This window comes from Paracoccidioides brasiliensis (genome assembly GCF_000150735.1).
Source record: "Paracoccidioides brasiliensis Pb18 unplaced genomic scaffold supercont2.3, whole genome shotgun sequence".
NCBI classification, from domain to species: Eukaryota; Fungi; Ascomycota; class Eurotiomycetes; order Onygenales; family Ajellomycetaceae; genus Paracoccidioides; species Paracoccidioides brasiliensis.
In genome coordinates this window covers 2892006-2919158 of record NW_011371360.1, presented here as the reverse complement: position 1 = coordinate 2919158, position 27153 = coordinate 2892006, and the positions used below count along the sequence as shown (strand labels likewise).

Here is a 27153-nt window from a genome sequence, read left to right as displayed (position 1 = left end):
GTATATATGGAAAGGGCATTAGGGTAAATATGATTCGTTTGACTCACCGACGAATTGTTTCAGAATCCCCACACACACACAGATGACGTTTGGGACGGGTCATGGCGACTGCCGGTTGTTGACGTCGTTAGCCATATGTCAGAAGATACCTGAAGCCTATGTGGTGATCTGCCACCTGCTTATCGGTCGTCCAACTACCTCGTCCATCGGAAATTGGAGGTTCTCCTGTCTCGCACGGGAAATAAAAGGTTTAGGGCAATAAAATCTGAACACAAAGCAACCTACCATTCAGCCGCCTCTTCTCACCAAGAAAACCGACCTTGTGCTCCGGATTGCTGCGTACAAGACTCACAATGACAGCTTCTTTCTCACGCCCCTGAAACCCATCCACACTCCCCAATTCTATCCCGGGATGCTTGTCCCCCAGCAATTGAGACAGAATGGCCAACTGCGCATTATACGGTGTCACCACAGCAATATCTTCAGGCTTCACGCCAGTCGCAACCAAATTCTCGACGTGTCGAGACACCACAGCAGCTTCCATATCATTGCTCTTACTCTCCGCAAACATGGGTTCCTGCTTTTGCTTGGACTCCACAGCAGGTTCCTCGGTTCGTTCGGGGAAATCTCCTCCTTGCGTATCGTAGAATACCAAAGGTTCCCGCGTGTCATCGGTCTCTGCGACTTCATATTGCAAATCTTTAAGTAACCGCAGTTTCACCGCGTCTGCTGCAACTAGCTTGGATTCGTATAGCTCTTTTGAAGGAAATTTCATGATTTTCTCGTGCATGCGATATTGCGTGGTTAGCATGCGTTTGATGGCGGGACCGTGCAGTGACAGCAAACGATCAAAAAGTGTCACTTCTAGTGTAACTCCTTTTGTCGCCTTATGTTGTCCTACACTACTATCTTTATCTGCGCTCAGAGTTGCCTTTTCTTCACCATTCGACTTTCCACTTTCCGCCCCGTTGGATTTCAAAGGAACGGACCTGATGGTGGGAGGCAATTGCAAGTGATCTCCAGCCAATATCGCCTTGGTAGCAGATAGTAAGGGCACCCAACATTGAGCCTCCAAAGCTTGACTTGCCTCATCAATGATAACAACATCGAACTTCTGATTCCTCAGTTGATGTCCACCAGCCCCGTGCAATGTCGCAAGTACCACTTTGCTATCCGTAACAAGGTTACCCACACATTTAGCTTCTCGCTCTCGAAACTCTTTCCGTAATTCTTTTAGATCTCTGTAGATCTCTCTCCTCTCTCTACCACTCCTAGTCTTGCGTATACTGGCCTGCTTAATCTCGATCTCTTTCCTAACGTCTTTCACAATGGCAGCGGCATCCGACGTCTGCGTTAAAACCTCCAAAGAGTAATCCAGAATAGTAGATAAAAGACGAGCTGGATGTCCGATTCTAACCAATGGCACTTTATGAGGAGCCAGCCGTTCGACTATGTTATCAACCGAGACGTTTGATGGACCACAAACCAGGACCCGTAGATTGCGGCGGAGGAGTTGTAAAATCAGCTCGATCAAGGTATAGGTTTTACCCGTCCCTGGTGGGCCATGGATGAGAGCAATTTCCCTTGATGCAAGTGCAAATCGAATTGCTTCCCTTTGCGAGTCATTTAATGTAGGGTCGATGAAATCAATTGTTCCAATGGAATCCATATCCACTGGAGAGGGTGTTGTATGCCCGAACACAACTCTCATGAAATATGTATACTCAGATTCCGTCATGTTCTCCATTTTTGTCATCGTTTGCTTCATCCTAGCAGGAGTCGAATTAGAAAATCGCATCTCGTATCCCGTAACTCTCGTAATCATAACAATGCAATACTCACCGACGATACGTAATGTCATTTGCCAGCTTTACCCTATAGCACCTCAGCTATCAGCTAATAGGTCCAATAAGCACAATTCCCATCAAAGAAGACAACAAAACTCACATCCAAACCTTCCTCGCCCAAAGATCCTCCACAGATTCTTCATCCCTCCCTTTCCCCAGGTCACCTCGCTCGCTAAAGGCAACCCAAACACTCCTCTCCCCAACCCTTGTCACCACCCCTTCCATCCCCTTATGCTTCCTCTCCTCCTCCTTCCCCCCTTTTCCCTTAGCCCCCTTTGCAATTCCGGAGCCAGCAGCACCTCGGCCCCCCGCTGAAATATCCTCAACCCTCACCACATCACCAACTCTTATCCCATGAGCCCCCAATCTCTCCGCTCCGCCATCACCAGCAACCTCGCCCTCGCCCCCACCTCCTCCACCATTATTGTTCCTCGCACCAGACCCGATCGCGCTATCCACTCCAAATTCCCCAACTTCACGACCGCCCATCCCGGTCCGACAGTTGATCAGCACTAGGCCTGTCAATGCATGTCCGGTAGCTTGTAATGCGCGGCGAGTTGAGGCGGATACACTGCCACCTGATTGAGCGATGGAGGCGGCGAGCGCGGACGAAGCGATTTCGGCTTCATGTTCAGCTAGGAGAAGACGTTGCTGGGTTTGGGCGAAGGATTGGATGGGAATTGAGGCTGGAGTTGGCATGGGGTTAGATTGATTAGCCTGGTTGAATAAAGAGGATGTTTCTGATGAGGGGTGGAACATGTATTCCCAACTTGGATGTCAAACTATTTGAAATAGAAAGGGACGGAGGGGTGAAAACAAGGTTTCTATCGCGAGGTGTATTGTATTGTTAAATGAATATTAGGGTGGAGAATTGTTGGATGTTAGGGGGCGTGTATTCTTGGTGGTGGTAGGAGGGGGCACAAAATATAATTTAAAGAGGTTTGGTCTGTGTCTTATCAAAAATGTTTACAATGGAACAAAAAAAAATAGCCTTAGTGCGGAAACAACACACATATGTATGAAATACTCTAGATTTATTCTGAAATTCAACCCTCTTAGTTTATTGTAGGTATAGATCTAGAAATGCGATGTGAGTTTTTGTCCTTCAGATTTACAGCATGGACAGAAAATCCGACAATGGCATATATCTCCATAATCATCATCATCCACAACCCCAACATATCACTGTTCCTCTGTGTCTTCAACTTTAACATCAATCTTACTCTCCTTCTTTACCAGCCGTATATCTCCCTCCACTTTCCTCTCTTTCTTCACCTTCCCCACCCACCCTTTAACCTCACTCTTACACAAGCCCGATCCTGCAAGCTCACACTCCCCACATCTCCTGGCTACAGGCAAACAAACCGTCTGCCCCAATCCAACCAACAGCTTGTTAATCTCATGCCACTTGTCCCTGGGCAACCAGCTCTCCAGCGCCGCCCGCGTCTCCTCAGGCGTTTTCGTCTTATGCCACCCCCATAGATTCGTGATGCGGTGCACATGTACATCGACGCCGATGCCCTCATCACGGCCCCAGGCTGAACTCATGCACAGATATGCCATCTTGGGACCTACTCCTGGCAATCGCATAAGCCCTTCGATGGTAGGAGGGATGTCTGAGTCGTATTCGTCGCGCAGGATGATGGCAGCCTCCTTGATGTATTTTGTTTTGTTGTTGTGGAAACCAATGGTTTGGATGAGTTGGTTGAGACGGGTGGGGGAGACGGCGAGGATGTTTTCAAGAGTAAGAGTGCTCTTTGCCTGTTGCTTGGTGTGGTCCCATACTAGTTCTTTCATTTCCTGGTCGTCCTGTGCTTCTGCTTCTGCTTCTGCTTTTACTTTTATTCCCCCTTCCCCTGCCTTCTTTATTATCTGCGTCCCATCATCTGTATCCGTACCCGCCCGCTCCGACCCTAATTCTGTATGCAACCGCTGCATTGCGAGGGCTGTGACAGTATCCTTCGTCTGCGACGAAAGCATCAGAGCAATGAGGATGTGGAAGCGCCTCTCACGCGGGGAGGAAGAGCGCCAGTAGAGCTGGGAGCAACCCATGGTATCGACAGGAGCGGTGGGGTTCTTGCGCCGCATTTCCTTCACTGTATCATAAATCTTTTCCCAATTCAAAGGGGGTTCAACTTTGACAGTTCCATCTGCCGCTGTGGTTTTGCGCGCTGGTAGTTTTCGGGATTTGGGTTTCGCACCAAGCTTCGGCTTTGATTCCTCATCCTTGGCAATAATAAAATTTTGAGGTGTACTGGATATTCTAGTCGACGAAGAATTACGCCCTGTAGAAGTTGATTGTTCAGTTTTGATAGTGGAAATCGTGTCTTGGCCACGCTTCCGCTTTCGCTTCTGAGATACAGGAGTTAAGAGATCTTCGATGTCAGTGGTGTTCGCAGAAGAGAGAAATGAGCTGTCATCTCCTGCGCTATCATTCTGCTCCTCTTTTGTTATGGGTTTACTACGATGAGATGTTGTCTGCTTGTCTGACAGCGCAGAACTTCTCAGAGGGTTGGAGCTGGCGATTCGTCGTGATTGGCGGCGCGGAGTGGATGATAGGATATCGGCTAGCTTTGCGGTCTCCCTGGAGACTCGCGATGTTCGCATTTTAGGCTTATCGATTGTTATATATATCCAGGGTTTTGCAGTCGTTCGACTCGTTTGACTATTCAGGGGCAATTCCAAAGCCCTTCAGTTCCTAACAACCAATAGGATTAGTCATGCCGATTACGAGCCTCACGTGGTGATAAGGGGCTCCAAGTTAACCTCGGCGCAAAACGAAGGATTTCCAGCTTCAACTTCACGTCTTCAACAGTGCATTATGACAACATCATGCAAATTTTCCGGGGCCTCGTGTTTTATCCGTAACCCAACCTCCCAGATTTTCCTTTGTCTTCCTCATACAATACATAAAACAAAAGGCACCCGCAATGGCCCAACAACCCTCCTCCGCCTCGACCACAAAACGGCTCATCCGCGAGCTCAGTGACTACCAGAAATCTCCCAACGAAGCCCTCTTACACCTCGGTCCCATAAACGACATAGACTTGCTACGCTGGGAAGCAGTCCTGAAAGGTGTAAATGGCACACCGTACGAAAGTATATTTTTCCCCAGTCGTTGAACCCCCCAATAAAAACAAAAACAATCTCAGCATGTTAGATTCTCCAAAAGTCTCAAAACTGAACATCACCCAGGCGGCCTCTGGCACCTAAATATCACCATCCCGCCCACCTACCCCCTCCACCCGCCCACCATTACTTTCACAACTCGCATCTGCCACCCAAACGTCTCCTTCACGACGGGTGAGATATGCCTAACCCTTCTCACAACAGAACACTGGAGTCCCGCCTACACACTATCCTCGACACTGTCGGCGATTCAGCAGTTGCTGACGGACCCGCGGCCGGAGAGTCCGCTTAATGTTGATGTGGCGGTGTTGATGAAGAGTGGGGATCGAGTGGGGTGGGAGGGGTTGGTTAGGTATTGGACGGGGGAGGAGAGGTGGGCGGGTGATGCCAGTGGGCGGAGATGAGTGGACAGGAGTAATGGGATATAAATGGTTGTTATTTGTTGAGATAAGTATATATAAAAATATATATACGTGGTTGGAGGTGATGACAGGGGATATATCGACCCTGGCTCGTTTAGCTTAATTATTCTTGATACCCCCATCTTGAGGTAGAATGGAGATAGATATCCCCTTGGTGAAATGGGGAGAAAACCCCGAGAACGGTGCGCTGCTCATTCTTGATCGACACCAAAGGGCGGGGGGATTGTCTCTATGAAGGGAAAATAGCTTGACTTCCCGGTACCAGCTTACTGGGGTGGCAGAGGGACAAGCCACGTCCCTTTCGACAGGGTTGGATTCTACGTTGGAAGTGTTTGTCTACGGTTTGCTGTGTAGTTCGGACTCCAGACAATCGAACAAGCTTTGCCTTTAAGAGATACTACCCTTTGTTTGTTATCCCCTCTCTTTGACTTCTATTCTATTCAATTTAACTATATTATCTAGTAACTACTGATTAGAGGACTCCTCTGCACTGTTAGAAAATAGGTTCTTACATGGGCTCGATGGTGACCCCTACACCCTGCACAAAATCAAGCTTGAAGACCTTCCTTGATCTGGTAACTTAGAGCAACGACAAATATTAGGAACCAAAATAATACGAAAAGAGAGAAAAGCAAGTGGAAAGCGTTCTTCAAAATTGGGTTACAATTATTATCTCTTACGAAAGAACAGATTAGGTATGTATATAAATTCGAAACAACCTCCAACTCCAGCTTGCATTCACTCAATCCGGGTCGTTACTCATTATACCATGTTTCCCTTCCTTTCTAATCCGTGAAAGCCAAAAGACAAAATTAATAAAGTTTATCTGCACGCAGCTCATTCTTTCCACTTTCTCCCTTCGAATTATGGGGTCTCTCATTTTTTCCCCCTTGCAAAACATCTCCATTATTCGGCATCCATCGCCCAACACTCAACATCCCACCACTCTCATTAGATCGTCGCTTCCAAATCTTCCCTTTTACCATTCCCCCAAATAGCCGTATGACTCTTGTCTACAAAGCCATAGCAACAGCAATAACACCGCCAGCAACAACCAAAACATCCGTCCCCAATCCACAGCGAACAGACATCCGCGGCGCACCACCACCCATTTGCAATCCAGGGGTATTCCTTGGTGGTGGTTGCGAGTTCGCTGCTGACGTGCGAATGACGACGACAGATGTGATTGTTGTCAGTGACCCGTCTGAGTTTGTGGTTTGAATGAGCACTGTGCTTGAACTTAAGGTGTCGCTTGACTGGGAGGTTGGCGATGGTGCATTTGCGCTCGACGTGGGGTCATCTGACGTATTTCTGCTCGTGGCTGAGGTGGGTCGATTCGGAGTTTCGTTGGGTCCTGTGGTAGCTCTGGTGCTGGGGGGGGGAGGTGCAGAGGTTGGGGACGAGGGAGGTGGGTTTGATGGCGTTGGTCCTGGCGATTGCGATGACGGTTGAGATGGCGATGGCGACGGCGTTGGTTCTTGGGTTGTAGTGTCGGATGGGGGATTTGAAGGTGTTTCGGAAGGGGATGGCGTTGGTGTTGGTGTTGGCGTAGGAGTGGGGGTGGGGGTATTTGCGGGTGGATCAGGAGATGACTCTGTTGGCGAAGGAGTGGCGGAAGGAGTCTCGAGGTTAACGGGAGAACTTTCGGAGGATGATTGTTCGGGGGTGCTTTGTGGGCTTTGGTTACCTGATGGTTGAGGTTTCATGGTGGAATCACTGCCGTTTTGTCTTTTATTAACTATATCAAAACTGTGAGCTGAGACTACATATTCTGCCAGGTATTGTATCACAAGGCCGGATTCGAGCTGAGAGGGATTTAAACGAACCAGCAAAATGAGGGCGGGAGTGGGCCTGGAAACCCATGGCCTTTTCCCATTCCACGGTAGCCACTGAGGAGATGAGGATGAGAGTGAGGAAAAGGAGGAGCACAGGGCTCCACAGTCGAGCCATTTGGACAGGAGGGGGTAAGAGGCAGGAGGCCTCTCAGTATGGGTTCTTTTGCTCGAAGGGAGGAAGATTAAAAGTTTGAAGGGATTAAGACTTGGTGGCCTTCAGATGTAGAGAAGGGGAATGCAGTACAAATAAGGAGTAAAAATAAAGGAGTGCGTAGTGTATAGAAATAGGAACGAAATCCGAGGGACCGAGGGGTGAGCGGGGGTGGGGGTGGGGGGAAGAGAAGCCAGCCGGAGAGCAAAAGGAACGAGAGAACGTAGTGAATGGCGAATTGCTGAGTGACGGTTGGATAGAAAATCTTGAGTTGTGTATATTGTACACAAAAGGCACAAACAAAAACAAAAAGAAAGGCACAGAGATCTAAAATAGCACACAAGCTCCACCTCTGCCAGCAGGAACAGGAAACAAACGCTGAGAACCCAGATCGGGCAGAAAGGGAATTCTGCAAATTATTTATTACAGACAGTGAGTGTCCTGCCGCAGAGCAGACGCCCGGAAGATGCAGAACCAGGAAGAGAGAGGCCTCGCAGACCTAAGAAAGGAGAGGATTGATTTTATTCAGCAAAGGGAACCCGTCAATGTCGGAGGAAAATTGCTGGAGAGGAAGTTGAGCACCAGGAGAGGAACGACAGCTAGGCCAGCGATATTAAGTTGTTCGAGCATGCTATGCGAAGGGAGGGAGGGCATGATACTTGGGTTTCAGGGAGGGAAGAAGGGGAATCGAGGAGAGTAGATATGCACGAAACCAACAGCGGGGCGGAGCAAGAAATCAAGGAACGGCAGTCTAAGCAGGTCAAGATATGCGGGAAAAATTCAGACAGATTTTTTTTACGTCGTGGGCCAGCACTAGCCGGCTGCACAATGATGTTTTGGCTGTTTGAGCTCTGCTTTTGTGAAGGCTTATGCCTCCTTCATCCTTCAAAACGAGCCAACACAAAACAGCCGGTTTCCAGCGACCAGCCGCCAATGGGCTTAACAAAATCATGGATCTTCGCACAGAAATGCTTGGCTATTACTTGGCTCCTCTACCCATCTTCTGTGTATCCCCAGCCACATACAGATCGGTGCTTACTGATTGGTGCTGGGTGAGAGAGGGGCCTCGTTTGCCTCACTCAGCTCCTGGTGTCACTTGTCCGGCGTTACCGTTGCAGCCTCAACTGGGTCCAGTTGCTTTCGGCCTGCGAGAATCTGAGACCCGTTTCAAAACCAGGCCTTGAAAAGTGGGCTGTGGCGAGTGGCAGTGAGTGAGTGTGCTGCTGACAGCTGTCTACACCTGTTGGAAGTCCGTCCTGATACAAGTTCAGCTTCAAAACCCTCCCCCTTCCAATTAATTAAGCCTCCCTCGCCCGATGGATACTATCCTCCGATCGGGGGAAGTAGTTAAAAGCGCTTTGACGATCGGGGACAGGGCAAACAAATAATGCCAGTCTGCCATGCGATCTGGGATCCGTGAACCACCGGAAGGAATCCGATAAAAATTGCAAGGATCGGTTCCAGTCAGTCGGTTTAGGACCAATCGGCTGGGAACCGCCAGAGGGGAAAAACAAAATAAAGACAAAGTAAATACAACAACTACACAAAACCGTTCATAAAGAAATTCTGGCTTTTGCTACTTACAACAACCCTGCGGGTCTCCCCATCCTGGTGTGTGTGTTTTGTCTTTCCCTGCCATAAAGAATGAATGATGGTGTTTCATCAAAACACGCTGTCTCATCAAACATGCTGTCTCTCTCCAATCTATCTCTCCCGCTGTTGTTGGTTGTCAGTGTCCCAAAACCCCGATATACAAAGGTCCCCTCTACTATTTGACAGAGCTTGGGTCAATGATTCATCGCCACCTCTTGGCTGCATCGAGTCGAGAGGTTCCTCCGGCCAGTAAAACCCCGAAGACGTTACTTTGTATTTCTGTTTTGGCCTCTTGGCTTCCCTTCGACAGTTTTGACGTTGGCCCAGTGTGGCAAATCGCCAGGAACCTCGACGAGTAGATTGTTCTGATTTGTGTCGGCATGAAAAGATGCATAAAGTATTTATACCAACAACTACTGCAAAAGTCGTACTCATGCAGTAGTTACAAGTCTATGATCTAATATATATATATATATATATATTATTCCAGAATCAGAATTGAAGCAGCAGCAGCAGGACAATGACTGTTCACCCGTCTTCTTCAGCATAAACTTTTGTTTGTTTTGGAGGGGTTGATGAGTCAGTCGATCCCAAGATTCTCTCGGGATTTCATCGGCGCTGATACGAATCAAATGTATCTGAACCCTTTTTAGTTGGCAACCCAAATGTGGCTAATTTTAACGTCGGTTACGTCTCCAGTCATTTGCCAGGCTGCGCCTCAAATTCTTTCATGAGGTGCGCAAACATAGCAAGCCTGTGATGTGACGTGCCATAATGGCTGGTGAAATACATACGGTTTTCAATGATAATCAAAAAGCATGCAGATCACGAGTGTCGAAGAAGCTAATTCTGTTCGCTGGAGATATATCCACAACAGGAAATATCGTGGATGTGCAAACGGAACCAGTGGGTGAGGTTTGCCATCTTCTCAACACCTCGGAAGGGCGGATCGGCTGGTACTTGGCTTCTGAGGTCCAAGTACGGTTATTTTTAGAAGACAATGCCCCTGTGAACAAAAAGCAGGGAGAGGTTACTAACAAAGTTTTTTTGATATCTTTATAGACCCCAGAGGTACGCATGTTCCATGCGTGAGAGGCCCATTCTCCGAATAGACATGGATAGGTTGGCGTGATCACCAAGATGCGGGCGTCCTATTGGCGCTGCTAGCGGCTGATGATGATTGGAGTTGAAGGTCTTCATTTGTCACCTGAAAAAGTTTCGCTGGAGGGTCCAATCTCATGCTAGCCTCGAATGGTTTTACTTTTTAACTCTTGCCATTGAACTCTCGAATTGCTCGTTGTATTCGCCTCGTTACCGTGTCTGCCTTCTCGTCCATGTCTCTGGTTTTATTGTACATGAAATTCCTATGAACACCCTAGCGGCAATGTTCCACCGGGCCAAAGAGATGAGAGCCCTGGAAGTTGAGCTGTCCTGTCACGAGATGGAACCAATGTCACCCTTATACCCATGAATTTCTAACGGTTGATTCAGATTGGTTGTTGGGCTGGATAGAATCGGCTCGATTGCTTCGAAATTGTAGTGGATTAACATCCCTCTTGGGGGGAAGGACGTCATATTTTTCGTCTCAAGTTTGGACGTTGATGTCACCTTGACCTATTCGTGGATCATAACACAAACTTCGGACTGAGGGTCATACATCTCTCGAAGCTATGCAGGAGCTCTTTTTCGTCCAATTCACCATACTTCTTAAGAAAACATAATTGCTTGGGACAAGCACCGTGGCATGGTTTCTCGATAAACACCATGTGAAGGCGATTTTAGCTGATGGATGAAGAACATGAGAACCCGTTTTCACAGCCAGGTTACTAACGCCGACTGTTTAAATGCAACCAACAAATGCATCGATGCTATTTAGATTATGCGTGAATTGATATACCTTCTGAACGACTTTCCCACCATTACAGCTGTTCAGTCTTCGACGGGCAATGACAAGCCGATGGCACAAGGGCATCGGCATCAGGCTTTCCGCCCTCGTGCAGTTGAGAATGGCTAAACGACTGGATAGATGCGGGGACATCAAGAGCAGGATTCTTCTGGAAAAAAACGTCTGGCTTTAAGCATGATGTGCTTATCCGTTCAACAGGCATGATGGGGAAGGCTTCAGGGCGTGGGTTGTATGGGTGAGACCGAATGCTGTGATTTTTGCAAGTTGTTTGAATTAGCATACTTGTACCCAGTTGACTGGTATAGGGGGTTTTAACCACCGACGCAACTAAAGCAGAAAATACTAAACAAAAAATAGGAGTGATACATACAATGCCGCAATCCAAGGTCGTTAACTTCAACATTATCCTTTCGTGCAGTCCATTCTTCAACGCCAGCGCTCTTCTTGCTCTGATTAATGGACTCGCCAGCGGCGTACAGTTCACCATACTTGGTCACCCAGATCGGCTTGGTCGCACACTTTGCGCGGGTCTGATTGAAGCTCCGCGGGTTCATCAACATCATCTGGCTTGCAAGTGCTTGCAATTTATAAGCGACCGGCTTGTGTGAGATCGGGTTGATGGCGTTGTCATTGCGAATTTTGAAAACACGATGTCTCATCAACATTTGTATTCTCAGCCCCGGGCGTTTTCAGTACGGTGGTTTCCGCGGTGTATCCCATACCATAGGGTTAGCGACCGCACCTTCAGGCATTGGGATACTGTCTTGATAGACTACAGCATTGTTATGTCCGTCTATGGGTGGGTCAATGCGCATGGAGAAGATATGTTGGTGGTACCCAGCCATGACACCCGGCCCAACATTGGTGCCCCAAGGGACGGTGGCACCATGGTCGATGAGCATGGCGGAAGGAATACCGGTGGCGCGGACTTCGAGTTCGATGTCTCCTGCTTGGTCGAAAATCCAGGCAAAGATTTACTCGTAGTTAGAAACGGCGCAAATCATCTGCACGACCAGTTGGCGGTTTCTGGCCACGGTGGCCTCACCAGAGCGATAATTCGTATGTTTTGTGCTGGAGGCCAGCGTCCTGTTCGTGGAGACAGACTACGTTTTCCAGAACGACTGGGGGGCCCTTGGAATCTCTAGAATCGCTTCAACATCCGTTTGTTTAATGTGGCCTGGGCAGTCACAGTCTAGTGACAGTGATTGGCAGTAATTCCGAATCCGACATTGCCAACATCGAACGCCTGTTTGCGGTGATAGGGAGCTCGTGGGTCTTATTATAGAAATTTTAGCATGATGACTCTCAACTAGCAGATTGCGCCATTGGGGCCCTGACATACCGCCCTATGGAACTGTCATTTCGCTTACGGACAGCCGATAAAAGATATTGCGTTTTTATCAGAAGTGGTATATTGTATAGTGTCAGGCCCACCCTGGAATTGGAACAGACACTGAAATCCCACTTGACTGCATCGCCATTCACAGAGAACGAGGCTCCTTCGGGTTGTTTGCACGATGTATGGTTTGAGATCTGTTCTTAGCGGCTCATCAAGGAGGTCATATGTGAACTTAACTGTCTTTACCGGAGTCCACGGGCATGTTGAGGCAATTGAATGATCTGTTCCAGTCGGAAGGTAGTCTATCCGCACAAGTTCACAGGTGATGCCATCGAAAACTGGGGAGAATGGCATTGGCGGAGAATAATGATTCGCCTGTAGGATGGGCTTTGTCTGTCATGTACATGTAGCACTGGAACAATCTCCGAGCTTCATTGATGTCATCACAACCGTAGATCCAAGGGTCATTGAGAACGGCGATGCCAGCTGGAAAGCTTCAGTTTTTCAACTTCGGCGAGAACTACTGGGTGATTAATACAGAGTTGTTCGATTTCTAGTATCTCGTCGACGTCGGCGGGTCCCTGGTGAGCTAGTTAGAGCCCACATCGGGACACCATAGGAGAGCGAGGCGGCTCTTGTTCTAAGGAAACGCATACCTGCACCTCCTTAGGGAACTCCTCTCCTTTAATGATTGATCAGAGCTCTCAAGAAAGCATGAGTATCGAGTAGGTGAAACAACACTTGGACAAGCCGAGGTGGTTTAGTGGGGGGAGGATTGCCCAGCCGCTCTGCCTCTATATTGGGACGACATCTTTCTTGATGGGTTCTTGTATATCGGATAACCTTGAACCGCAGAGGTTACCGTGGAATGATGTTTGAAGAATTTTCGCCTCGACTGGGCGGATAGGGTGAAATGGATGTGGTTCCATGGTGTTTTGAATATCGAAAAGGAGCAAAACGGGCAATTATTATAGAAATTGACCCCAAGCCGGAAATTAATTGACAATATACGAATCCTTCCCCAAGGAAAGAAGGCAGAAGCGGCTGACAATTTATAGACCGACTTGCTGGCGATGATTTACGCAGTGAGGAATAAGTGACACCCTTGATGTTATATAGCCGGAATGATCCCCGCCCTGTCTGTCTCCAATATGCGCAGGAATAATGAGCAAATCCTTGTTCTATCATCAAATCCTTCAACTGATAAAAGTAGATGTTTAAATTGCTAACTGCAGGAAACATTAGACCGAGTAGACACCAACTAGCGACGGTTCACCACTTTGATTTAGCAGAACAATGCGGGGATGACCTTAGGATAAAGCCATGGGCCAGAACCCACCGCATAACGTTAACAGTAAATATTGCATTATTTGGAATCCCGCAGAACGGATACCAACTGCAGAATTTATCCTCGTATTTCTTTCTTGTATATACCACCTACGTGGTTAGCATTTTTCTTCGATTTTGAACATCAAAACCCAATGTTACCGAGGCTGACACAGCTGTACCTTGGAACATGTAACTGGAACTTAGATTGCGCTTGTTGGATGCTCAATCTACCTCTCCGAGATAGCTCCATCTTTGGCCCCGATGGGACACTGCTGTCTAACTCGGTATGTTTCTGCATGCATCTCGCAAATATCGAGATCTCGCATAAACTAAGAATCTATCTGGGGAGAAGCGGCGAGGTCAAGCTGGATCTCCAGGCCGAAACTTCTTGATTCAAAATCGAGCATGACATATGCGCAAGTTCTTGTTGTAAAGGCCAAAGCGTGACACAATAAATGTTGGATGGTTGATCTCTCTCTCTCTCTCTCTCTCTCTCTCTCTCTTATTGGAGCTCGCTAATCTGTATAGATATATACACGGCACGGCGGTCGGCCCGGGCAACGGCTAAGTTAATCCGTGGCCGCCCAACCATAACTAGTTGAAATCGTTGCATGGTAACAAGCGACACAGGCGGAACTCCATATTTGAAGGCCAGTCTTTCGCTCCCCGTTCTTGGGCCACAGCCTTCACTCAGCATTGGTCCTGCGGATCGGTCCGAGAATTTGATGTTCGGCGGGTGTCTGTTTGGATGATGAGTTTCGTAGTGATCGTGTAATTACGAGCCGATGGCCAAACCTCCGCAGTGGTTTTCAGCTCCTAAATAATTACACGTATCGCTAACTCGTTACTTAATATCGCGGCAACAGCATCATACCGATTGGTTTCGCAGTTCGAGAGATGTTCAATTATGTGCAACCCCGACTTCGTCATACAATGGATGTAGCTCAACAGAGATTATTTTTTCCTGCAGTCGGATAAGGGTCAGATAGCTGGGACCGCTGCATCCCCACGGATCGAGGATGACTAGGGCCTTATATTTGAGACCTTCTTCTCTAGCTGTCCCATTTCAGTTCATAAACAAGTTGGAAATGAATTGAGGGGGATGACAAAATACATACCACAATCCCTTTTCGGTTCAATGCATCCTCCCAAGCTAACTGTTGAGACCCATACTCAGTTCTAGCGAATATCCCAGGGCCAAGAACGGCCCCGGCTCTGCGCTAGATCACAAGTCGTTAGGCAGCCAAATTGATGAAGATCGAGTGCCTCATTGCCGTGTCTCTGAGCTGACAATTCTTTCACTCTTGAAGCTCTGGCGATTGCTATTTCAGGGTTGAGCTAACAGCCAAAGTCGTTCATCACAGACATGGAAAACTCGCAGCCAGAGCCTGAAAAGCAGCAGCCTGAGGCAGAGGAGAGGCCTCAATTCAAGTACTTCTGGGTATGGAGCAAACGAACTGCTATTATCATGCCTGCTTTGTGACCTTTTTTTTTTTTTTTTTTTTTTTTTCGGCTGACACTTTACTGTTTCAAAAGAGAATATTGGGCCATGGAGCCCTCCTTGACAAGCTCCTGATGGGAGCTGCTGCGCTGTGCGCTGCAGGAGCAGGCGTGGTAAGTAGATGTACAATTCTCTGTATCCTCTGGTGAACACTTTATTCCAAACTACTAACCATGGCAAAGGCTTTCCCCCTGATGAACATTATATTCGGTTAGTGCTCCTGCAGCCGGGCGAGTCGCCTGTCAATGATTTTGGCTTACACTCTTATGTCTAGGTAATGTTGTTGGTGATTTTAATGGATATTTTATTCCCGGTTCAGGGGTAACCAAGGATGCTTTCCTCCACAGCGTAAACCGTAATGTGTAAGTATACTCGTGCACTTGCTATGCGGCGGTACGTGATAAGCCGCCGAAAGGAAAATTATAATGAAGAAGTAAAAGAACGTATGACATTCCGGGATGAGAAATAGACTGACGAATTCGCAGGTTATACATAGTTTACCTCTTTATCGGCAAGCTCGTGCTTGGATACTTTTCAATGGTAAGTGTATCCCAAGGTCGCAAGCGAACCAGCGAGAAACCAGTTAACCATATCAAGTTTGCTCTACGAATGACCGGAATCAGAATATCTTCCCGGCTTCGTCTATCATATCTCCAAGCCCTCTTCAACCAGCCGATTAGCGTTCTTGATAAACTGCCCCCTGGACGGCCGACAAACACGATTACCACCTCATCAAACACGGTTCAGGCAGCTATATCGGACAAACTGGCCATACTCGTTCAGTCGCTGTCACTGGTCATCGGCGCCTATGCTGTCGCCTTCCGCTTTTCCTGGGCTCTGACATTGGTTTCAAGTTCTTCCATGCTTTTTATCTCGATAGTATACCCAATCCTTATTCCCATATTTATGAAAAGGCTGAAGCAAGTTGAACAAGCGAACGAAAAGGCCTCTTCGGTTGCAGCAGAAGCACTTGGCTCAATTAGAACCATCGTTGCTTGTTGTGCAGAGGGCCAACTTGCCGCCCGCCATTCAATATGGGTTTCAGAATCACGCAAACAAGGAATGAGTCTGGGTCCCATGATTGGTGCCCAGCTTGCCCCGTCGAATTTCGCTCTGTACTCCAGTTTTGCGTTAACCTTCTGGTTCGGCGTTCGACAGTACGCATCGGGGAGTATACCAAACGTCGGTCCAGTAATTACGTATAGCTTCTTTTCCTTCCCCCAAGAACCTTGACAGTGTAGGTACGTTTTTATCTAATGCTTCACCATTTCGTAGGGTTATTTTTTCGATTCTCTTGGTGGTCTCAACCCTTTCTTTTATTGTAAACCCTGTCATTGCAATTTCCAAGGCTGCAAGTGCGTCAACCTACTTCTTTGAGATGATCGACGCACCGACGCTCAAAAGGTCGGGATTGAAAAATCAACCTGTGTCAACCGCGGATATTAGCTTCAGAGACGTGAATTTTTCTTATCCAAGCCGTCCAAATGTGAAGATTGCCAACAATTTAACGCTGGACATCCCGGCTGAAAAGTTAACTGCCATCGTTGGACCTTCTGGATGCGGGAAGAGCACGATTGTTGCGCTGCTGGAGCGCTGGTATCAGCTTGAGAACAAATTTGATGGAGACAGTCAAAAAATGAGCAATTCTCCGCAGAACAATAACTCTGAGAGTGTGGAATTGAACGAGTCAGAAACAGTTCCCAACAGCGGCTCGATAACAATAGGACCTCATAACCTTTATGACTTAGATCTCAAGTGGTGGAGATCTCAGATCGGATTGGTTCAACAGGAACCCTTTACCTTTAACGCCACCATTTACCAGAACGTTGCGTATGGCCTGGTGGGATCAGAATGGGAGAACGAAAGTGAGGAAGTGAAACGAGAACTAGTTAAAGAGGCCTGTCGCGAATCTTTTGCTTCCGAGTACATCGAAAGATTGCCAGATGTAGGTATATCCCATTCTCCTCCTGCTACTGGCCTGCTTTTACAAATATTGAATTCTTTAGGGATATAATACCATGGTAGGCGAGAATGGCGTGAAACTCAGCGGAGGCCAGCGCCAAAGACTTGCAATTGCCAGAAGCATCATTAAACGGCCACCCATCCTTATCCTGGATGAAGCGACTAGTTCAATAGATGTGCGTGGAGAACGCATTGTTCAAGAAGCACTCGACCGCGTTTCGAAAAACCGAACAACGGTAACCATTGCTCACCGATTGTCGACCATCAAAATGGCAGATAATATCATTGTGATGAAGAGAGGTGAGACTGTCGAACAAGGAACACATGATGAGCTGATTAGAAGTGAAGGATTATACCATTCATTGGTTGAAAACCAACGACTCGAAATGGGAGATGAGGATCCTCCTGACATTCAAGGCGAAACAAGTAAGAAAGATCAAGAACAGGATCTTCCTAGCCTTCTCAAAGAAGCGTCAAGGGTCGAAACTAGCGTCGATCCCGGTCAAGCGGCTGAGGTGGCATATAGAGCAAGGTCTCTGATCAACTCAGTCGGGCTGTTTCTCTGGGAGCAAAGACAACTATGGTATTTTGATGTTTCCATTGCCGTTACTGCAGCTTGCTGTGGTGGTAAGAAATCCCTTGATTCTTGTAACATTCAATTTGAAGGTTTTTATGGTAAAAGATACAGTATGTTCTTTAGCAGTAACTGATCAATATCTACTCAGTCGCATTCGCCATACAAAGCTATCTATTTGCCCAACTTACCACCGTCTTTCAGTTGAAGCGCCCCGAACTCATAGACCGGAGCGAATTTTGGTCGCTTATGTTCTTCGTGCTAGCCCTCTGCGTCGGAGTCTCTTATTACATATTAGGCCACACATCGACTTGTTTGTCCGCTGTAAGGATTCCTCTACTGCCTGTTACTCTCTAGCTAATCATCTCTAGGATGTCTGTAGTACGTATAGACAACAGTACTTTGAACATATCTTAGCGAAACCAATAGTATTTTTCGACAGGGAAGAAAACTCAGCAGGGTCATTATCTGCTCGACTTTCGACCGACCCGACACAATTGCAAGAACTTATCGGTCACCAGATGGCGTTCCCCCTGATTTCCGTATTTACCATTATCGGGTGCATCGCGATAGCTTTCTCCTTTGGTTGGAAATTGACGCTAGTCGCAATATTTTCCGCTTTTCCACTTATCATTTCGGCAATGTTTATCCGAGTCAGATATGAGGTCCAGTTTGAGAAGATGAATGCAGCAGTATTTGAGGACAGTTCGCAGTTCGCGTCAGAGGCCATTTCAGCATTTCGCACGGTTACTTCACTCACTCTTGAGGATACCATTACCGCCCGATATGCTGATCTTTTGCAAGACCATGTCAAAAAGGCTCTCCTGAAAGCAAGATTTACAATGTGGATATTCGCTCTCTCAGATAGCATCGAACTTCCATGCATGGCATTATGTTTCTGGTACTTTTTCAGATATGTGCACTCAGAGGAACAGCTGGCTAATTTCATTGTTTAGGTATGGAGGGCGGCTACTTAGTACCTATGAGTATGACGTTCTTAGCTTTATGGTTATTTATATTGCTGTTGTTTTGGTAAGGGAGTTTCTCTTTGCTCAACATAACCCATTTTAACTAACATGATATGTGCAGGGTGGTCAATCAGCAGGGCAATTCGGGAGTCTGATTCCTAGTAAGTTTGGCGAATCCTCACTCGATTTGTTCTGATCAATATTCCTCACTATGCAACAAACAGACGTCGCACAAGCCACAGGGGCATCCAATCGAATATTAAGCGTCAGACCATCAGATAAAAATGATGGAGATGGTGAAAAGAAAATTGTTGGCCGCTTCGAGGGGGGCGCAAGGATCGACTTCAAGTCTGTCAATTTTAAATATCCGACCCGCGATGTTACTGTGTTTAAAAAACTCAACTTCACGGTGTGTATAACCGCTTCAGCACAATTTACAGACTCGAAGGCATAAATACTAAGAAAGAAAATAAAAATAAAAATAAAAACAATAGATCGAGAAAGGCCAGTTTGCTGCCTTGGTTGGGCCTTCCGGTATGCTTATTCTTGTAACTCTGAAATTTAATATCAGTACTTCTGACGGCTAGAAGGATGTGGCAAGTCAACTGTCATCAATTTACTTGAGAAGTACGTGCCTCTGAGCTTACAGTTCCTAACTAATAAATCCTGGTCGCTCCTCTTTATCCTGATTGAGGCTTATATATACTTCTTACTAGATTTTATGATTACCAAAGCGGGAGTATTACTCTCGACGGACACGATCTACGCACTCTTGACGTTTCCTCCTATCGACAATCGGTTTCCTTAGTATCTCAAGAACCAACGTTATATCAAGGTAAGAATGCTCGCTTCTGAGCTTTAACAAACGGCTCAACTCAGCTCAGCTAACAGGTGGAGAAAGGATCCGTGAAAGACAATGTGCTGCTGGGTGTGGATCCAGCTATATTCACAGACGAAGACGTTCAAAATGCATGTAAAGACGCGAATATTCACGATTTTATCATCTCCCTTCCAGAAGGTTAGTGGCAGCAAACCTGCATACCCCCTCCGCTCGCTTACATTCGAGTGCCTCACCGGATACTGTGTGCTTAAACGCTCTTTCCGACATATATAAAAGGTTACAACACGGACGTCGGTCTACGGGGTCTGACAATGAGCGGCGGCCAGAAGCAACGCATATGTATCGCGCGAGCTCTCATCCGCAATCCAAGTATCCTTTTGCTAGACGAGGCGACCTCTAGTCTCGATTCAGAATCAGAAAAGCATGTGCAGGATGCCATTGAACGGACTGCTAAAGGAAGGACAGTCGTCGTTGTCGCGCATCGATTGGCTACCATCCAAAATGCCGATGTCATCTTTGTGTTTGGCGAGGGAGGGATCCAGGAGGTTGGGAATCATTACTCTCTACTGAAGAAGAGAGGTGCATATTATCAGATGGTATGTTTTTGGCGCTTTAATCCCTCCTGCGGCAGGGAATTCGCCCAACTGCTTTTTCTTTTTCTTTTTTTTTTCCTTTTCTTTTTTTTGACTGGATTTACTGATAATGGCAACAACAAACAGTGTAAGTCCCAAGCACTTGACCGCTAGAATTTTAACAACATCTACAAAAAGGAAAGAAAATCTTTCTTGAAAGGAAAGGAAGAAAAGGAAGAAAAGGAAAAAGAAAGAAAAAACGTTACATCTTCACTCTACTGCATCATGTCTCTGCTCATGATCATATTTTTGATTCTGCTTTCAACCAAACCCCTATTCCAAACTTTCAGTCATAATAACACAACTAACCTCAACTCCTACTTCTTTTTGTTTTTCATGTAATGTAACCACTACAGAAGAAACCAATGTCAATAGAATTTTGGTTAGGGTTTATTTTCATCTGCAGACAAACCACTCGCGCACTTCAGAATGTCATTGATTAGCAAGTACAATCCAGAGCGCCGGGAAGTTCTGCCCAGACCAGACGCATCTGGCCTTTCAGGGCACGAGGAGATGTATGGAGCCAACAGGGCCCGGGACCACGATTGCTGGATGCCCACTTCGAACCAGACGGGTATGGGGAAGAGGCCGTTGTTGAACTGCCGGAAGATCATATGCCGCCGGGCCTGAGTGGACACTGACTGCAGGAGCAGGATAGCCGCTGCGCGAGCGCCGAGGTGGGGGACGAAGCCGCAGAAGCCAGATCCACCTGTCGGGTGAGCTTTTGGCGCCAAAAAAAAAAAAATTATCGAGCCGTTAGTGAACAGTGGCGAGTTCAATCTATTCAACGTACAAGGCCAGTGCCTGGTGGAACGCATACAATCAGAACTAGCAGAAGCTGAGAATAGTTGAGAAGAGCAGCGTAAATACGGGACTCTTGACTCGAAATCACAATCTCTCTCTTCGCATTGTAAACCAGCATCGTGGCATTCGTCCCCAAGCCGCTGGCAGGGACACACGGTGGCGGGCTGGTTTTTGTTGAAGCTAGCTTTTCATCACTCTGATACGGCGTTGCGCTGAAGAGAGCTAACTTTGGGAATAATAACTAATCCCTATGAAAGACAACACCCACCGTCAAGACTCCAGTAACAATATAGATACCCAAGAAAGTGCCGTGGGAGAGACGCTGCCAGGAGAGATGACGGAAGCTGTTGCTTCGACTCCGACAACCATCAGCGTACGGGTGTTGCTCCGCTCTGCGCTGCTGGCACGACAAGCGGCAGCGCAGCAGCGCAGCAGCAAATACCCGCACAGCCAGGCGTTTGAAAAGGCAATGTCATCTGCGTATGCTATGTGCTATGTACAGGCGGCCTCTGCTTCAGAAAACAACGCCGGCTGACACATATAGGCGATTTAACACAGCAAAAGGCAAACTGGAAGAGCAGCCCTCCGCCGTTTTCAAACCATTAGGGACAAAATAAATAAATAAATTAAAAAAAAATAAAAAAAATAAAAAAATAAAAAATAAAGCCACATTCTTCACTCACGACAATAATAGCAGAATGCATGAATAGTTCCACGCAACGACTTGGCACCTTCCGCCCCCGACCGAGATGGGGTAGGAATCAAGTAGGCAGCAGCGCCAAACACTGGAACAAATATCGCCATGACATCACTTCTCCTGAGACATGATGAAATCGATTGATCCGGGGGCAATGAGTGTTGTGAAATGGCTTCCTGCGACAGAGAGAGAACTTGGATTAGCTTTTTCGCAGCTTCGGCAGTCATGTCTTGCAACGGCCAGCAGGTATAAACGAACCAACCCCCCACCCCCCCCAAAAAAAACCACCATTCCATCCAACACTTCACAATCACAATCACAAGCGCTTTTGCCTCGGCTTGTTTTTCCCAGTTAACGCTGAGCGGCGACCTGAAGGCGCTGAACATTATTGGTTGTTGTTCTTGTTGTTGTTGTTGTTGCATCTTGCAATCTTGCATTCCCGGGCATCCGAGAAGGCCGTGAAACGTGGGTGAGATCATTGGTTGAGAGAGCAGAAACGCTGATGATATGTTTCACTACCACATATTGAGATATGGCTGCATGCACACATGCATGCACACACACACACACACACACACACACACACACACACACACATGCAGTTCTATACTTTCTATTAGCAGTTTGGATTCACATGGATAGATTAAGTTTAGTGAACCTCGTTTGATGATTTCCTCCATTTCAGCATTTCAACTTCTTTCTCACACACAGAAAATCATACTTCCACAAAGCAATGCTCATTCACATACTAGATATGTATTCAGCGTAGCTACCAGCAGCAGTGGTTGAGGAAATGAATATCCCCTGTGATTCTTGATTCTACTGAGTTTGTTGCTATGAGGGAGGTTGAAATAAAGAGTCAACAATGGGCTGTCGAATGACATCACAGCTATTAACCTTAATTGCAATAAGCTCATTGACTATGTTCAAATCGGTTAGACTAAAAGGGCTTCTGAAATCACGTGATTTGAAGATCCAACACTGAAAAACGACGTATCTCTATACAAGGCGGCAAATTATGTTGTCATAATTTTTGTTAATAGTATGAGACATTGACACAGGCAAGAAGTGAATAAAAAAAAAGTCACTTATCTCTATATATGGGCTTGAGGTAAGAAGTAAAAAACCAAAAAAAAAAAATTACTTATCTCTCTATATGGGTTTGAATATATGTATTAAGTATGTGCGAATGAAAATCGTCCTTGTCATGAACCATCCAAGACAGCAGCAGAGAGGTAGATGGGAAGAGGTTTTCCAAAAGGGCAAACGAGAAAATGGCGAAAGTATAAAACGGGAAATCATCCCAGATCGCCATCTCCATTTCCGTGAAATTGCCCTCGGTCGTGTTAGTCATTGGATCCGAGACTCGACCGTTCGTCATGCGAAGGGTAACGGCTGAAGGACACGGCGAACGGACAATCGCAGCAAACAAACAGAGGGCATAAAACATTAAATGGCAAGGAAGAAGAAGGAAGAAAAAAGGTTAAAAAAAAAAAGAAAAAAGAAACACCAACTCCTCCCAAAATACACTCCTCTATCCCGACTTCTCCCCCAACACCTCCGCAATCACATCCTGACCCCCCAAACTAGCCGGACTAACATCCGTCCGCGTCCCAGCACCAGCACCAGCACCAGCACCAGCACCCTCACCATCCTTCCCCCCACCCAGAAGCATCGAACTCGTCCTCTCAAAGTACGTAAGTACATGCTTATGGCCAAGCCCCTCGTCCAGATCCTCCTCTTCAAACTGCAACTCCTTCTCCGTCGCCCTTCTCGCTATCATCACCTCCCAGTCCCCCCTCATCTCTTCTATCTTCTGCCTGTAATCCGCCTCGGCATTGTAATACTTGCCCGCGCCCCGCATCCGCTCCCACAGAGACAGATGCTTAGGATGAACAGCGGGACCGTGGTATTCGCTCTCCCGGCCGTGGCGGAGATAGTACCAGCGGCGCTCTTGCTCCCTGAGATCTAGGCCTGTTGTGTCGGGCAGGAAGAGCCAGGTGAGGATCATCCCGGCCAGACCGAACCAGGGGACGACGTAGAATTTGGTCTGGGTGTCTATGTAATTGTATAGGACGGCGGCGGTGAGGGCGCCTAGTTTTCCGACTGCGGCAGCGAAGCCGTGGGCTGTTGCACGGATTGGGGTGGGGAAGACTTCTGCTGCGACGAGGAAGGTTACGGCGTTGGGGCCGAATTGGTTGAAGAAACTGCTGAGGAAGTACATGGCCTGGAAGGCGTGGATGTTTTCGGGGGAGGTGAAGAAGGAGAAGTTGAAGGCGGGAATGATGAACAAGATGAAGTCCATTAGGAAACCGATTTGTTGCATCAGTCTGCGGCCGTAGAGTTTGTTGTCGATGAAGAAGGCTGTCGTTCGTTTTGTCTGTTAGCAAAGGACTTTGTGGATTGAATGACTGGAAGCGTGTTAAAAAAGACGGCATCAGCACTGCTTACCAGCCATATAGTATCCCACCAGCGACACGCCCACATTAATCATATTATACAGCCAACCCGGCAGAATCGAATGCGAATTCGGGCTAATGACGGCAATGAACTCGCTCTGGAACAGCTTATTCCCATAGAAGAACACATCATTCGCAAACCAACTCCCCGCCGTCGCTATCAGGCGTGGCCCAAAATACTTAAACGTCAACGCCAGAGACTCCGTATCGTAGCCCGTGACCTTCGATTTCGCCTTGGAGAGGGCCAGCTGCTTGCTGGCGGCCTTCATCTTGAAGTAACGGTAGTAGACGAGCCAGAGAGTGCCGACAGCGGGGATGGCGAAGGAGATGCGGTATGTCCACTGGGCAGCTACTGCTGAGTAAGGCGGGTTCCCGCTGCCGTGGTGGAAGCAGAGGAGCAGAATGATGAGGAGCGCCTGGTTGAAGAACTGGCCCCAGCCCTGCATCAGGAAGGCGCTGGTTACTTTGCGCCCACGGTGGAGGCGGTCTTCCCTGTTGGAGACTCTGCCGGATCCCACGGCGTTTTCCATCCCGCTGGTTGCGGTCATTGGGTATTCGCCTCCTGCAGACGAGGGAAGTGTCAGCACCGGGATGAGAAGAATAAGTGTCAAGGGGAGCCACAAGGGTTCGTGGCGTACCGACTCCGATGCCATAAACAAATAAGGACCAGACGTAGCAGATAACCCAGCCATTCTGAGTAACGCCCCAAGCTGCTGTGATCATCATCAGGCCGAGGAGCATGATCACCGCATCTTGAATCAGACCGAATCGCCGTCCAACCCTAATGCCCGGAGTCCCAGTCAGACAAATAACAAGTTACATGTGTGAAAACGGAATGCAGGACTCCGAGGTCACCTACCAGTCCCCAATAACCCCAACAATGATCTGCCCGACGATGATCCCGCAGATTTCCAGATACTCAACCGCGGCAATCCAGGTAGGACTGCAGATCTTCTTCGTGCCCCAGCACTCCCGGAACGCGCTTTGGAACAGGGGTTTGATGTTGCCGATGGAGAAGAGAACGTATCTATGTCGAGTCAGTTTTCTGCTTCTCCTTCTTGTTCTTCTTCTTCTCTTCTTCTTCTTCTCTTCTTCTTCTTCTCTTCTTCTCTTCTTCTTCTTCTCTTCTTCTTCTTCTTCTTCTCTTCTTCTTCTTCTTCTTCTTCTTCTCTTCTTCTTCTTCTCTTCTTCTTCTTCTTCTAATATAATCGACAATCGATCCCACGCAATGCTAAGCAATGCCCAGCCACGCCAGCATCCAAGAAAAGCTAACCGGCCGCCAAGAACGGGCAGTCCCAAGCAAAAAAAGCAAGTAGATAAAATAAAAGTAAATAAAATAAAGAAAATATGTAAATTAAAAAAAAATATGTAAATTTAAAAAAAAAAAAAAAAAAACACTCACCCTTCAAGCCCCAACCCGGCCCCCGGCAACACCATGTTCCTGAAGTAATACGCAACCGGCGCCAGAGGATCCGTTTTGAAGGCCTTCCACACTCCCGCGAACTCCCTCGCCGCCTCCGCGACATCGTATTGAGTGACGAAGGCGACCCGTTTGTGCCAGGGGAGGTCGGCCCAGTAGACGCCGTCCGGGAGTGTAGCTGTCATCGGGCCGGATGAATGTGTCGAAGGCTTCCTTTTCAGACAGGTTCATCTCATGGTGGGCGGAGTGGAAGGGGGGTGGAGGGGAAGGAGAGACGGAGGGAGCGGATGAAGATTGGGACGAGGAGGAGGAGGAGGAGGAAGAAGAAGAAGAAGAAGAAGAAGACGGGGCGGAGGGGTAGGGGGAGGGAGAGGGAGAGGACATCGCAGGGGCTGCAGGGTCCCGGGCAGGGGTAGGTGTGGGCGTGGGCGTGGGCGTGGGCGTGGGCGTGGGGGCGTTGGAGAGTGCAGGGGACTCCCGATGATCTGGCCTAGTGGGCAGCGCCCAAGGTTGACGATGGCGTTGGCGATGGCGATGGCGATGGCGTTGGCGTTGGCGTTGGCGTTGGCGTTGGGTTAGGGCTGCTCCCTTGGGCAACTCTCTAGAGGCGAATGAGTTCCTGGATGGGCGCGCCTATTAATCAAGTGGCAGGAGGGACACGGCCGGGAAGGAAGCAAGGGAGGAAGCAAGGAAGGAAGCAAGGAAGGAAGCAAGGCAGGTCGCAGCCAAGTTGGGCGCAAGGCGTCGTGCAGCAGGGGCCCTTTAGCAACCTGGGCGGCCAAGTCAGCAACCAGCAGAGCACGACGGGGGCGACCAAGGAACAACCCACCCGCCCACGTTCCCGTGCGGGGGGCTGTGAATGGTGCAGCCGCAGCAGCAGCGGCGGCGGCGGCGGATATATATATAAAATAAAAATAAAAATAAAAATAAATAAGGAAATAAAAAAAAAAAAAAAAAAAAAAAAACTCAACTCACAGCTTTCCCCCTGTCTAGCAGACCTGGACAGAAAACAAGCAAATTGCTAATGCAGCTATCCACTGACTGATTCTGGTCTTCCGTCCCTGGCGTGGGAATGTGTGTACTGGGGCGTGCAGTGGAAGGGGGCCCGCCACGATATGGATCGGATCCTCAAATAGTACAAACCACCCCTGGCTGTGTGATGCGACGTGGAGAGATAAGAGGGAGAAGGAGAGAGAGAGAGAGAGGGAGGAGGCCAACGGAGGAATGGATCCGTGGTATATAAAAAGGACTAGGGAAGAGCAGACAGCCGGGTCTTACAGCAGGAGGGGTGGCCGTGGAAGGGCGACGGAGGAGCGGAGGAGCGGGGTTATATAAGGCAGGGGGAGGGAGGGGAGAGGGAGGGGGGGGGGGGGGGGTGTAGGGTGTGTGTGTGGTTGGGGTTGGGGCTAGGGTTGTATGTATACGGTACTGGATATAAAGTATTGGACGGTCGTAAAGGAGGAGGGGAGAGGGGGGTGTATAAGAAAGTAACCAAATCGCGGATGCGTTTGCCAAAGCAAGCAGCAGCCTGCAGCAATATTGCGTATTACTCGGAGTGCCGCGTATGATAAATATTTTACGAGACAAGCGGGGGTTTTTCATCTCACCCGCCCCATCTCTGTTCCTTCTTCTCGGTCTTCCCCTCTGCCTGTGATCATTACTGTTACTACCTACCACGGGCTAGCGGGGGTTGCGGGCTGCTGGACACATCCACGACGATTCCATGGGTTGGGGGGGAAGGGGG

General features: G+C 48.0%; 14 protein-coding genes across 14 annotated transcripts; 6 read left to right on the top strand and 8 right to left on the bottom strand.

Moving 5' to 3' along the window:
• Positions 1 to 127: 127 nt before the first annotated feature.
• On the bottom strand, positions 128 to 2546 carry PADG_03265 (uncharacterized protein; the record flags this gene model as incomplete). Its single annotated transcript, XM_010760026.1, has 4 exons — positions 128 to 225; positions 286 to 1769; positions 1843 to 1875; positions 1948 to 2546. The coding sequence occupies 4 exons, from the start codon at positions 2544 to 2546 to the stop codon at positions 128 to 130; spliced, it is 2214 nt and encodes a 737-aa protein (XP_010758328.1).
• A 483-nt stretch (positions 2547 to 3029) lies between these two features.
• Positions 3030 to 4454, bottom strand: PADG_03264 (uncharacterized protein; the record flags this gene model as incomplete). The annotated part of the gene is made up of 1 exon (XM_010760500.1): positions 3030 to 4454. The coding sequence occupies one exon, from the start codon at positions 4452 to 4454 to the stop codon at positions 3030 to 3032; it is 1425 nt and encodes a 474-aa protein (XP_010758802.1).
• Positions 4455 to 4777: 323 nt separating this feature from the next.
• On the top strand, positions 4778 to 5380 carry PADG_03263 (uncharacterized protein; the record flags this gene model as incomplete). The annotated part of the gene is made up of 2 exons (XM_010760025.1): positions 4778 to 4946; positions 5043 to 5380. The coding sequence occupies 2 exons, from the start codon at positions 4778 to 4780 to the stop codon at positions 5378 to 5380; spliced, it is 507 nt and encodes a 168-aa protein (XP_010758327.1).
• A 1031-nt stretch (positions 5381 to 6411) lies between these two features.
• Positions 6412 to 7348, bottom strand: PADG_03262 (uncharacterized protein; the record flags this gene model as incomplete). Its single annotated transcript, XM_010760499.1, has 2 exons — positions 6412 to 7136; positions 7225 to 7348. 2 exons carry the CDS (start codon positions 7346 to 7348, stop codon positions 6412 to 6414), a joined length of 849 nt encoding a protein of 282 aa, XP_010758801.1.
• A 502-nt stretch (positions 7349 to 7850) lies between these two features.
• PADG_03261 (uncharacterized protein) lies at positions 7851 to 8568 on the top strand (the record flags this gene model as incomplete). The annotated part of the gene is made up of 2 exons (XM_010760024.1): positions 7851 to 8080; positions 8250 to 8568. The coding sequence occupies 2 exons, from the start codon at positions 7851 to 7853 to the stop codon at positions 8566 to 8568; spliced, it is 549 nt and encodes a 182-aa protein (XP_010758326.1).
• A 1183-nt stretch (positions 8569 to 9751) lies between these two features.
• PADG_11572 (uncharacterized protein) lies at positions 9752 to 10069 on the top strand (the record flags this gene model as incomplete). Its single annotated transcript, XM_010760727.1, has 2 exons — positions 9752 to 9955; positions 10040 to 10069. The coding sequence occupies 2 exons, from the start codon at positions 9752 to 9754 to the stop codon at positions 10067 to 10069; spliced, it is 234 nt and encodes a 77-aa protein (XP_010759029.1).
• Positions 10070 to 10896: 827 nt separating this feature from the next.
• PADG_11571 (uncharacterized protein) lies at positions 10897 to 11548 on the bottom strand (the record flags this gene model as incomplete). The annotated part of the gene is made up of 2 exons (XM_010760726.1): positions 10897 to 11225; positions 11254 to 11548. The coding sequence occupies 2 exons, from the start codon at positions 11546 to 11548 to the stop codon at positions 10897 to 10899; spliced, it is 624 nt and encodes a 207-aa protein (XP_010759028.1).
• Positions 11549 to 11572: 24 nt separating this feature from the next.
• Positions 11573 to 12576, bottom strand: PADG_11570 (uncharacterized protein; the record flags this gene model as incomplete). Its single annotated transcript, XM_010760725.1, has 3 exons — positions 11573 to 11829; positions 11929 to 11969; positions 12254 to 12576. The coding sequence occupies 3 exons, from the start codon at positions 12574 to 12576 to the stop codon at positions 11573 to 11575; spliced, it is 621 nt and encodes a 206-aa protein (XP_010759027.1).
• A 110-nt stretch (positions 12577 to 12686) lies between these two features.
• On the bottom strand, positions 12687 to 13151 carry PADG_11569 (uncharacterized protein; the record flags this gene model as incomplete). Its single annotated transcript, XM_010760724.1, has 3 exons — positions 12687 to 12803; positions 12879 to 12904; positions 13085 to 13151. The coding sequence occupies 3 exons, from the start codon at positions 13149 to 13151 to the stop codon at positions 12687 to 12689; spliced, it is 210 nt and encodes a 69-aa protein (XP_010759026.1).
• Positions 13152 to 14917: 1766 nt separating this feature from the next.
• On the top strand, positions 14918 to 20143 carry PADG_03258 (uncharacterized protein; the record flags this gene model as incomplete). The annotated part of the gene is made up of 19 exons (XM_010760023.1): positions 14918 to 14992; positions 15088 to 15165; positions 15235 to 15262; positions 15327 to 15414; positions 15538 to 15592; positions 15650 to 16251; positions 16328 to 16997; positions 17059 to 17641; positions 17740 to 17912; positions 17960 to 18489; positions 18545 to 18620; positions 18678 to 18717; positions 18781 to 18965; positions 19051 to 19090; positions 19144 to 19183; positions 19273 to 19391; positions 19458 to 19574; positions 19674 to 19993; positions 20117 to 20143. The coding sequence occupies 19 exons, from the start codon at positions 14918 to 14920 to the stop codon at positions 20141 to 20143; spliced, it is 3846 nt and encodes a 1281-aa protein (XP_010758325.1).
• A 315-nt stretch (positions 20144 to 20458) lies between these two features.
• Positions 20459 to 21368, top strand: PADG_03257 (uncharacterized protein; the record flags this gene model as incomplete). The annotated part of the gene is made up of 4 exons (XM_010760022.1): positions 20459 to 20603; positions 20688 to 20745; positions 20891 to 21000; positions 21091 to 21368. 4 exons carry the CDS (start codon positions 20459 to 20461, stop codon positions 21366 to 21368), a joined length of 591 nt encoding a protein of 196 aa, XP_010758324.1.
• A 140-nt stretch (positions 21369 to 21508) lies between these two features.
• PADG_11568 (uncharacterized protein) lies at positions 21509 to 21757 on the bottom strand (the record flags this gene model as incomplete). Its single annotated transcript, XM_010760723.1, has 1 exon — positions 21509 to 21757. The coding sequence occupies one exon, from the start codon at positions 21755 to 21757 to the stop codon at positions 21509 to 21511; it is 249 nt and encodes an 82-aa protein (XP_010759025.1).
• Positions 21758 to 22737: 980 nt separating this feature from the next.
• Positions 22738 to 22929, top strand: PADG_11567 (uncharacterized protein; the record flags this gene model as incomplete). The annotated part of the gene is made up of 1 exon (XM_010760722.1): positions 22738 to 22929. The coding sequence occupies one exon, from the start codon at positions 22738 to 22740 to the stop codon at positions 22927 to 22929; it is 192 nt and encodes a 63-aa protein (XP_010759024.1).
• A 135-nt stretch (positions 22930 to 23064) lies between these two features.
• On the bottom strand, positions 23065 to 25594 carry PADG_03256 (uncharacterized protein; the record flags this gene model as incomplete). The annotated part of the gene is made up of 5 exons (XM_010760021.1): positions 23065 to 23894; positions 23982 to 24551; positions 24628 to 24770; positions 24849 to 25016; positions 25392 to 25594. 5 exons carry the CDS (start codon positions 25592 to 25594, stop codon positions 23065 to 23067), a joined length of 1914 nt encoding a protein of 637 aa, XP_010758323.1.
• Between the last annotated feature and the right edge of the window lie 1559 nt (positions 25595 to 27153).